General features: G+C 45.4%; 1 protein-coding gene across 2 annotated transcripts in view; it reads left to right on the top strand.

Annotated features, from left to right (window-relative positions):
* Window positions 1-740: 740 nt before the first annotated feature.
* Window positions 741-11399, top strand: part of AP1S3 (adaptor related protein complex 1 subunit sigma 3) — a 75293-nt gene continuing 64634 nt past the window's right edge. For both annotated transcript variants that reach the window (XM_058533096.1, XM_058533099.1), the window contains exon 1: window positions 741-864. In XM_058533096.1, coding sequence (XP_058389079.1) covers window positions 862-864 — 3 coding nt within the window. In that variant the 5' untranslated portion in view covers window positions 741-861. The remainder of the gene's footprint in view (window positions 865-11399) is intronic.

Below are 11399 nucleotides of genomic sequence, written 5' to 3'. Positions count from 1 at the left end.
TTAGGGTCACGATCTCTTTAGGTATTTGATAAAACCAAGCGACTTTCCCAAAATAAATATGCACTCAAAACTCTGCTTACGATTTGGGGGTTTGGAGACTCAACTCCCCAGGTAAAAACTCTACAGACTTAGAAAAATCAAGGAGAGGAGAGAAATTGAGACTCGACGCCACAGTCTTAGGAGACACCTCTGAAAACCGGACCTGTGTAAAATGATCTGGGATTGCAGTTATATATATATATAAAAGAACGGAGGCGAGAAATCGCTTCCAGTTCCGGCTCTGCCCAACGCTGCCTCTCTACGCGGTTTAGGACAAGACAGCCTCTGATAGCTGCCGCAAGTGTTTCGAGAAATCTCTTTGCAGGGTCTGATAAACGTTTGTGGAATCAATGGATGACACATTTGCGCAGCAGAATCAGGACAGCGGCTTCCTCCGGGCTGCCCGCGCAGGGTTCCCAGCGCGACACCCGCGGGCTTCTGGCCGCCCGCCGCGCGCAGACGAGGCCCAGGTGCGGCGCGCGCAGGTGCATTCACACCTGGAGCCGCCAGCGCGGGGCGGGGGGAGCTGCGGCGGGGCGGGAGAGGAGGAGGGAGGGAGGGAGGAGAAGAACGAGGGAGGTGGAAAGAGGAAGAAGAGGAGGAGAGGGAGGAGAGGGAGGAAGAGGAGGGGGAATGGGAGGAGCAGGAGGGGAGGGAGGGGAGGAGTCTGCAAACTTTCACTTCGAGGGCATTGTGGGAAGCAGCCATGGTCTGAGGCGGGCGCCTCACCTGTCAGCCGCGCCGGCTCCTGCGCTCGCCTCTCGCCCTCGTGTCCACTGCTCTCGCCACTCGCCGGGCGGGGGCGGCGACGGCCCGGCCACCATGGTGAGTGCGGGCGAGCGGGGCGGCTGACCCGGGGAGTGCGCGCTCCCGGGAGGCACCTGCGGCGCGGGGCCGGGCGCGCGGCCGGGGAGGGGAGCAGCCCCGCCCCGCCCCATCGGGGTCCCCTGGCCGGCGCGCATCTGTGACCCCATGGCCCGGACCGTGCGGACGCGCCGGGGCTCCAGGGACGCCACCCCGGGACTCTGGCGGCCACCGGGCGCCGCTGCTTCATTCATTCGACCAACTTTTAGGGAGCGCTTAGTCGGTGCCAGGCACGGTGCCAGGCGCTGGGGATGTCTCGGAGACCAGATGGAGCCTTTGCTGTCAGGGAGCTTACATTCTAGGAGGAGGATGTGGAGGGAGGAGACGTGTAATATACCAGTAAAATTAAAACCTTTGAGAGTAAGTGGTCTGAAGTCTCAAACACAACTGGGTGGAGGAGTGGAGAGACAACTCAAGAGTGGGCATGCGGTGAACGGCTCTTTGAGGAGAAGACATCCGAGCTGTTGGAGGTGCTAGAAGAGCATTGCAGGTGGTGGGAACAGAGAGAACAAAGGCTAGAGAGAAGAAACATGCTTGTAGCAGGAAAGGTAGGCAGGGGCCAGATGAGGCAGGTTCTTAGGAGCCAAGTCAAGGAGTTTGGTTTTTATTCCAACCAAGTAGGGGAGCGTTGGGAGGGTTTTAGCAAGAGAACTGACTTATCCCTTCTATATATAAAAGATCCCTGTTGGTGGAGAGCGGACTCGGGTATGTGTGTGTGAGAAGGGGCGTCAAAATGGAAAGAGAGAGACCAGTTGCAGTGCTCCAGGCGAGAGATCCTGGTGGCCTCCACTCGGTGGAAGCAATAGTGTCAGGTTCTAGGAGAGGTTTGGCTGCACAGCCTAGAGGCACCATCGTTGTTTGTGGAAGGTTCCTTGTAAATACAGCATGGTGCCAAAAGAAGGCTGTAAATAATGCAGCTCTCTTGGCTTGCTCAGGTTTCCCGAGGAACAAGGTGATGGTGCCCGGCCAGCATCATTTGCCTAATGGAGGATGGAGTAAGGCCCTGGAGTTTCTAAGTAGCAACAGGCTGCTTCCATCCTGAGAGCTGGAGCGGGGTCCTTGCTCTAGACAAGACCTGCTGTGAAATTTTATTTTTTCTTGCTTGTGTCATATGATCAGTTCATCAGAAATGTGTGAAGTTTCACAGCTTTTCCACCACGCTTTGCCCAACAGAAAATGTTAATTTAATTGTGCACTTGTGATAGGCCAAGCGCAATGCTCAACCCTTTGCATTCTTGAGCTCAGTCAATCCTTGCAACAACCAGATGAGAGAAAGTATTATGCTCTTTGCATTTTGTCTGCTCTGACCTAGTCTAGCAGTGTGTCCTTGGACAATTCCTTGACCTTTCTATGCCAGTTTGCTCATTTGTAAAATGGAGATAATAATTGTTCCAAACTTATAAGGCAGGCGTTCTCAAAGTATACTCTGGGTACCCTTAAGAGTCCCTAAGACTTTTCAGGGGTCCACAAGGCCGAACTCTTTTCAGAATAGCACTGTGATATTATTCGCCCTTTTCACATTCTTTCCCACATGACTGTACATGGAGTTCTTTTGCGGCCAACATGACCTGGGATAGTGCAACAGACTGAATGCAGAAGCAGCTAGGAGAGTCCAACTGCCTTCTCTTGAGCCAGACATTAGGGAGATTTGCAAAAATGTAAAACAGTGCTACTCTTCTCACTAATTTATTTTTTGCTTTGGAAAATATCGTTACTGTTCATAAAGCAGTTATTTCTGTTCATGTGTAATAAATAAAGCTATTGCTTTATTGTTTTTTAAAATGACTTAGTAAATATCTAAAATTTTTCTCCATTTAAATGTATAATATACTAAATATCAATAGATACAATCTATGTAAACAAAAGGTCTTTGGCGCTCTCTATTTTTAAGAGTGTGAAGGAGTCACAGACAGGGTCTGTGAGTTAATGCAGCCTTGCTCACTATAGGTGCTCAGTGACTGTGACATCTCATCTGTTGTTACCGTCATGTGCCAACTCTTCCTCTCAGAAACTGGAAGATGCTGACAGCATCCCATGTGGTACCTACACTCAGGAAATGGTTCTTGGCCCTATTGTGTCAGTGATCCAGCTTTCTAGAGCAGAGATTTCACACCTCACGCATCTTGGGGCTGTGTTTGTATCTGGATCATCTGTTTGAATCACCTTTGTACTTCTGCACCCTGCCTTTGTTTTAGAAATCTCTGCCTTGGAAAACAATGCTAGGGGTTATTGTGTTTCAGAGGTCCCCACGGGCTCTGAGTCTGTGCACGTAAACATCTTACTGGGAAGAATTTAATACTGTTGAATGGTTGACAATGTTGATGGATAAAGGAGGATTCTTTTTTATTTGTTCCTTTTTTTCTCTCTGTAAGAAGATAGCAGTGAGGATTTATAGGGTGAAGTTTGAAAGGCTTTGGGACACCTTTAATAAAAATGCAAGTGGACTTTGCTTTATGCAGTCCACCTGCTTCTGAATCATTGAGGTGACTTTAAAACCACATTCTGAACAAAATAGAGGAATTACCCATTGAAAGAAACTCAGATGGCATGGCGATCCGTTTTGAAATATGAGTAATCATTTTTTTGTGTTGCAAATCCGATTCTCCATGTTTGTTATTTATCTAAAGTGAGATAGACTTATGCTAAAAAAATCAAAGATTTTTTGGTGTGATTTTAAATCTTACTTTAGAGAGAGAGAGAGACCTTTCCAAGCTGAACTGTGAAGCCATTTATTTATCAGAATTCATGCTAGTTTGACACAGCCTGAGCGCATCATTCTCCTACATCAGGTAATTCAGTTTCCCACGTTCATTGCAATCTCATTGTATTACATAGAAATAGGAGAGGTGAAAGGAGTTGCAGAGGGTGAGGGGGGAGAAATCTATCTATGAATTTGTAGATCCTACCATGACCTGCTCCCCACCCAGTAGATCAATTTTATTGTCCGAGGCTTAAGGGAATTGTAATAAGTACGTGGTAATTTTGGCAGTTTAAATTCTGGTTTGAGGATGAAGTACAGCAATGATTGCTTTCCTCCTCTGAGGCTTGACCTGGGCTGCTCCCCAGCAGTTAGTGTGAGGTGGAGAAGGTTGGGAACATGGGAGGGAATGACTCTTTGTGGTGTTCAGTTGTCCCCAGAGAGAACAGGCCCTTCCACAGGTTTCCCAACAATACCAGGAAGGCTTGTATTTACCCTTTGTCGGGATCGTAACTTTTGAGTTCCTGTTTCTGGTTTTTGTGACAAGTACTGTCAAAGGCTTACCACTTTTATACGGCATTTGGTTGACCAGGGCTGGAAGGAAATGGTCAACAGACTGTGTATTTGTCACATTATTTTCCCAATGTCTGTCCTTTTGGGTCCCATGAATTATTTCATCGTGGACAAAGACATACAAAAAAAACCGGTTTAGGAGTCCCCAAAGATAAGCATTTCTTGACATCTCTGTGAATCTTTCCTTCAATTTTATTTTGTTGTTACTGTAGCCAGAGGTCCTCCCAGAGAGACTTCACTTCTGCGACTCCATTGGGTTTCCTCCTTCCCTGGGGCCTGTCCTTGTCTCTCTCATAGAGTCTCCCTTTCTGGTATATTTGTTCTTCTCTGTTGGAATTCTTTGTTTACCCTGAAGATTTGTAGCCGTTTACCCAGAGAAACTGCCTTCCCACCATTTGAAGCCCCTACATCCTGTAATGTAAAAGAATGTCCACCGATAACAGAGGCAAATACCCCGAAAATTCTGCCAGTGGTGTACGAAATTGTCTTGCCAGCACCCTGACTAGCTAAAGAAAAAGTACTTATGGCATGGCTGCTAATAGCAGGATTAATTAAGAATTTTAACGGTGGAAAGGGAGTACTGCAAATTGTTTAAGTTAGAAACTGACCATTATGAGGAAGCTGGCCTTCAAAAGGTCTCTGACGAAGTCCCATGTCTGAAGCCTTTCCGACAGGTAGAGCTGGGTTCTCTGAATAGTTTCTGAACGTTGCCTGGGGAAAAATAATAGTCACTCATTAGTCTCTCAGTGTGGTGGGGGCCGTAGACCTGAAGTACATTCAGTCAATAATAAGGGCATTTGGGATTCCAGTTTTAATGTTCTTATTGGATCTTCTTTAGCAGGACTTCTGAGCTGGTAAGAAATGATGGGTACGTGGTGAGGTTCAGTGGATGCTTAAAAGCTTCCAGAGCCTTCCTTCCACACTGGTTCTATTGAGGAGGAGGAACTAAGGCTGTGGTTTGCAAACTGGGGTTCTTGTGCTGTTTGTACTGCAAGGCTCCCTTGTGGAGGGGAACCTCAAGGGATAAATCCACTCATCCAGATTACTGTAGATTAAAATTTTTTTGCATTACAGCGTGAACATATTTGAGTCCAAGATGCAAAATTCACATAAACTTTAAAAACCTAAGAAATAGCTTGTTTATGGCTAGTTGCTTAAGGCCAACCCTCTAGGTCTCACAAGACTAATTGCCTTTTTGCTCTTACAATTCTTTGGGTAGAAAAATTTGAGACAGTGTTCTAAGGCAGGGATCAGAAAAATTTTTCTGTAAAGGGCTGGATTTTAAGTATTTTGGGCTTTGTGGGCCCTGTAGTCTCTGTTACTGTTACTCAACTCTTCTGTTGTACAGTGAAAGCAGCCATGGACAAGATGCAAATGGGTGTGGCTATGTTTTAATAAAATTTTAATTACAAAAACAGGTGGAGGGCTGGAATTGACCTGTGGTCTGTAGTTTGTTGACTCATGTTCTAAGGCAGCTTCCGTTGATTTACTCATATGTACTTTTTTTGTGTGTGTGTGAGAAAGATCAGCCCTGAGCTAACATCCATGCCAATCCTCCTCTTTTCTTTTTTTTTTTTTTTTGCTGAGGAAGAGTGCCCCTGAGCTAACATCTATTGCCAATCCTCCTCCTTTTTTCCTCTTTTTCTCCCCAAAGCCCCAGTAGATAGTTGTGTGTTGTAGTTGCACATCCTGCTAGTTGCTGTATGTGGGACGCCGCCTCAGCATGGCTGGACAAGTGGTGCGTCGGTGTGCCCCTGGGATCCGAACCCCGGCCCCCAGTAGCGGAGCGTGCGCACTTAACCGCTAAGCCACGGGGCCGGCCCCTACTCGTATGTATTTTTGACAAATAAATCAGACACCTGCCTTATGACAGGCAGTGTTCCCGGCAGGACTGGCTACATAATTTATGGCTCCCAATGCAAACTGAAAATGTAGGATCCCTTGTTCAGAATGTATTGGGAATTTCAAGACGATGACAGCAAAGCATTAAACCAAGTGTGGTGCCCTTCTGAACCCAGGGCTCTCACAGAAACCATCCCCGGGTCTAGGCCCCAGAGATTATGTTGAACAAGCCAGAAGCTCCTTGCTCTCCTGGAGCCCACGTTCTTGGTGGGAAGTTCTCTCAACTTTCCAAATATTTTGTATCAAGCACACAGAAGAGGATTATACTATTAGCAATGGTAGGTCATTGTCTCATTTTTACTTCATGGAGATTGCAGATGTCTCTGAGGTGGGTGCTGGTGTGGGGACCCAGTCAGAGCATGTGGAGCAAGGACCAGTGCTGATCTTGGTGGCTACTTCAAGCCCTACCACCCTCAGCCATTCATGGCCTGAGGAGGTGAGGCCGTTCCTCCAACTGGCACAGCCTGCACTAGGTCACTTCCTGAACCAGTTCTGACTGGACAGAGCTCAGGAGCCATTTCTATCTCCCAACATTTGGTGTCAGATTAGTGCTTCTGCTGCAGCCATTGCCTACGTCCAGGTCCCCGTGGAGCCTTGGGCGCCAGATAACAAAACTTCCCCAGCCCTCTCAGGTCTGCCCTGTTCATCCAGGTGTGGTATAATTTGTCAGCTTAGATCCTGTACATTGTTTCCCCATTTGTGTAAAATAAGGAGACAGATCTGCCTACGGATAAACTGAAAACTTCCAGAAGGCTATGCAAGAGACAGCGATTATTTCTGGGAAGGGCTCTAAGCGTCTCGTGTGGTAAAAAGATTCACATTTTATCGGACATCCTATTAGACACTTCAATTTTTTCTAAAGATATTGTGATTTCGGGCCAGCCCCGGTGGCCTAGTGGTTGAATTCAGCACACTCTGCTTTGGCGGCCTAGGTTCAGTTGCTGTGTGCGGACCCACACTGTTTTGTTAGTGGCCATGCTCTCCTGGTGGCCGACGTACTAAAAAAACAGAGGAAGATTGGCACAGATGTTAGCTCAGGGTGAATCTTCCTTGAGAAAAAAAAAGGAAAAAAAATATTGTCATTCATATTACTTCTCCAGCAAAACTGTGTTTTGTTTTTCACTATGTTTTGTAACTTCTTAAGCTTGGATGTGTCTGTAATTGGCACCGAAGCAGAAGAAATTCCTTTGAAATATACATGTGCAGGGGTTTTCTCTGTCTCCCTCCCCCTCCCTTGGCCTCTTGGCAGACTCCCAGGACTCCTGGTTGTCCCTTGCTTTCATATGCGAATTGAGAATAGCTGAGGGGGAAAAAAATGAGATCTATCTTTCTCTCTTCAGTGACTCTGAAAACTTTTGATAACGAGGTAAAATAATATTTCTAGTCGCCTCCCAGGGCTGAACCGTTCAAGTACAGAGATGTGTGTCAGATCACCTGGGGTTGACCTCTCTGCGTTCAGTAGGCAGTTGAACATGCCAGCAAGATTAAGAAGTCATGTTCCTGAAAAAGTCAGGAAGGACCCGTCACATCTGGTAGCAGATTCAGATTACCACTGAATTGTTCTGCTCCCAGTTTCAGTGTTTGCTACACATGCCCAGCTTCCCTCGCCTTTTTTGCAATAAAAAAACCAAAACAAAACAATCCGGGCAGAAACTTTTCATTATGCAGGTGAAGCTATAAGAGACTTGAAAAAAATTAGTATTTCTTTTAAGAGAAATGTCAGAATTGCATCGGGTGACAGAGCGTGCTGTCGCAAGAGACATCTCTGCTGTGTAAACGTTTACGTGTTCCCTGTGGAAATGACACACAGGGGGTTTTGCACAGCTTTTCACTTCGTGTCTTCACTTCTAAAGGCAGGTGTCAGATATTGTGTGATGTGGTGGGGAGGAGAAGGTTGCGGGCTGGAGAATTCACGGAGGTAGTCAACTGCCAGGCCCCTGTGTGTCAGCCCCGTGATCATGGACACCGTGCTCATCTCTCTCATAACCTGACCCACTTCCTAAATTTACCTGAAGATTGAAGGAGATAAACCAGTTCAAGCCCTTAGTGTGGGCCTGGTACCTAGAACACATCCCGTAAATGTTAGCTAGGCTATTTTTAAGAGAAATAGGAAAAAGCTAATGAAAAACTTAAAAATGGTTCGTAAGGTTTGTTTCCGCCTGAGCAATTTATTTGACCAGCTGAAATAAAGAAAATATCATAGGCTGCAAATATTGGGGAGGTGGGAAAAAGTAGGGGTTATTGTAATAGCACATTTTTTTCAAATGTGGTTTAAAACAGTGTATATATAGAACTTTTTTTTTTTTTAATTTTTTTAACAAGTACTGCTTGCGTTCACTTTCTTTACTAAGAAGTCAGGTCCTCAATTCTAAGTGCACTGTGTATGAGTCCTATTTTTCATAGTCCCTTTGGCCTCAGGATTTCAATACCTGAAGAATTCAGATAATCTAGTCTACAATCTTTGCAAAAAATAAGGAGGAAAGGGGACCCTTGACTATATAGCAAGGCAGGTCTGTCTCTCAGATTGAATCTGAACTTGGAAAGAGGATGATAGATATGCCATCTCCCACCTCTTAACAAATTTTGTTCGCAATCCGAAACCTCATTGTCAAGGTATAAAGGCCCTGGGGACAGATTTTTAATGAGTGCTGAGTAGGCTGCAGTAGGAAGAAAATGCAAGTTCTTAGTATACATATAAGTGGTCATTGCCATGCAGGGTGCTGAGTTGAGCATATTAAGCATAGCCTCTTGAGCAACGTTGTTCCTGATCACAAAGAAATTCACATTAAGAAAGATCAAATAAGCCTCTCTATGAAAGATGAATAGGGTCCCAAATTATTAATGTTCCATTCAACTTCAAAGTCATATTGAAAATTGCCTGGAACTTCCGCCCCCTAGTTCCAGTGTCTTTTTTCTCCTTGAAGGATTTGAAAAAGAACCAAAGGCCAGTCTGCCTCTCTGAAGACTCCAGGAGGAAATCTAATTAGAAGCATATTTACTATAAGACAAAATAAACAGCCAACAGGTGTCGTTGATATATTCTAAGTTGGTTACTCTGTGCGGAGGAAATGATAAATGGAGAGAGAGTACATAAATCACTTTTCAGGGTTTCCTTTTTTTCTCACTTTTGTTAATCCTTATGTTCTTAACTGTGGAAGTTATTAGAAAAGAAACACCCACAAGTGTAAGATCTGCTTCTTGATTACCAGAGACTTGTGTTGTTGGGAAGAAATTTCTCACATGCATAGCAAAGCTAGATGAGTACGGGAGTAGATAATTAAACTCTGAAGTGTGTCATTTGGATTATGTAATTGCTGCAGGAATTCTGTGGAGGGGAACATGGGAGGGGCTCATTGGAGAGATAAGTGTTCGGCTGAGCCCAGAAGGGCAGGGTGACTCTGCCTTCAGCTTTTCAGACAAGAGTGTGCATATGTATGACTGGATAGGTATGTGAGTCAGAAGGGATTAATAAGTAGGCTGTAAAGAAAGGTTGTATGAAGAAAAAGTAAATCCTGGAGGACAGCCTGGTGAAGGTCCACCACCAGCTGGTTTCTTACTGACTGTCCCGTCTCTACCCCTCTCCCTTTCTCTAACTCTGTCCTCTAGTGAACCTCACTAAGAAATTATTTATCCAGTATTATCAGGAAGTGACATTTCTCACAGGTGGATTTTCCAGATAACTAATCTAAACAAACTTTTTTATTTTAAAGTTAAAAAAAATATATTAATACAGTCTGTAAGCATTTGAGGAAATGGGTCAAAAGGAGCTTGAGGCTTGTCCAAAGTCAAGAGAGGCCTCGCTTCACTCAACTGCATGGTTTTGGAGATGAGTTGCCTTCTTAGCAGACAAGGAACAATGTTACTGAAGTTGCAGGTGTATTTAGGGATGTGTGCGTGTGTATTTTGTCTCCAAGTGGGTTAGTTTCCTTGTGTGTCTCTGAAGAACCCTCTGCTGTCTCCCTCCACTCCCCTGTCTGTCTGCCCCCAGGCTCTCTTCCTCCACCACTATAATGTGTGTTTTGAGAAAGGAAGCTTATTTTAATAACAGCATAAGACAAACGTCGCTAAAAAGACAGGAGAAGAACATAATGCTTAGAAGGATCGCTGGACTTGGAGATAAGGGGATTCAGATCCTTTACTCAATCATGCCAATGGCTGTGACCTTCACCAGGTCACCTGCCTTCCTGGGGCCTGTCCTCAGCTGTCATATGAAGCGAGCTTGGGCCTGAGATATAATCTAAAAAATCCTTTCTGGCTCTCACAGTCTGTTATCAGCTGTAAGAAAAGCACATGCCTCCGTAAACCTAATTTCGTTAGTGTCAGAATCAGAGGCAGGGCTGGCCTGCTGCTCAATTGTTGATCCATGTGTTCTCAGGTTGCTGTTGATCAGGAGCTGGGCCCCTCCGAAGTGCAGCTTGCAGTGGGGTTTTCATGTCTGCAGGTGGCACGAAGGTCATACCAACAGAGAACGCGCGTGACTGTGTGTTGAGTCATTGCATTGCTCACACATCTGTGTGTGTGTGTGTGTCTGGGCACTGTAGTAAGTGCAGTCTTGATTTCAATCAGGTCAAGTGTAAAAGAAGCACAGCGTTCTTATTTTGCCATACATACACATTTGCTAAATACCTACTGTGGTCTATGCCCGGAATTGGAGATTACTGAGAGATATAAAGGAAACAGAAGTGATTATGCTTCTGATCCCACAGGGAAGGAAAGCATATATAAATAGAGCAGCTTGTACGCTACCTTCAACGGTAGCTTTCTTTCAAGAGTGTCAAAATTGAAGATGTGGTCAGGAGGGGTTGGGGTACATGAGAAGTGTGAATTTTGAGAGAGCTTCTGAAAGGATGTTGTCGACTTGGTTTGCTGAGGAGCGTATTTCAGACATGGGGGAGGAAGAGGAGGTGGGGGAGTGAGGAGGGTCCTGGCAAGATGTATTTCAGGGCCTGCTAGCAGATTGGCTTGGCTGCATATGGGAATGAGTTTGGAAAACACACACACGCACACCCACACCAAAAATCCCCAGAAATCTAGTTTCCAAGAAAGAGTGGAGTCATTTGGTGGAGGATGTTGAATGACAGAGGAGATTTTCTCCCTGTCATTTGTCCGGAGGACAGTCCAGGAAGGTCTGGCGTTCCTGTTTTCTTTTCAGAATCATTTCATAAATATGGCATATCAGCAATGTGACCGGCATTGCTTGGGACAGACACCTAAATCTCTCTTTCTCTGTAGTTTTTTCAGATGATGAGTAGTATGTACAAGTACAGATGTGACTGACTTGAAGTGTGAAGGTGGAGCTTAAAGTTTTATGTTCATTTTCTTT

This window comes from Diceros bicornis, chromosome 37 (assembly GCF_020826845.1).
Source record: "Diceros bicornis minor isolate mBicDic1 chromosome 37, mDicBic1.mat.cur, whole genome shotgun sequence".
Lineage (NCBI taxonomy): Eukaryota > Metazoa > Chordata > Mammalia > Perissodactyla > Rhinocerotidae > Diceros > Diceros bicornis.
This window is presented reverse-complemented; position numbering and strand designations above follow the sequence as displayed.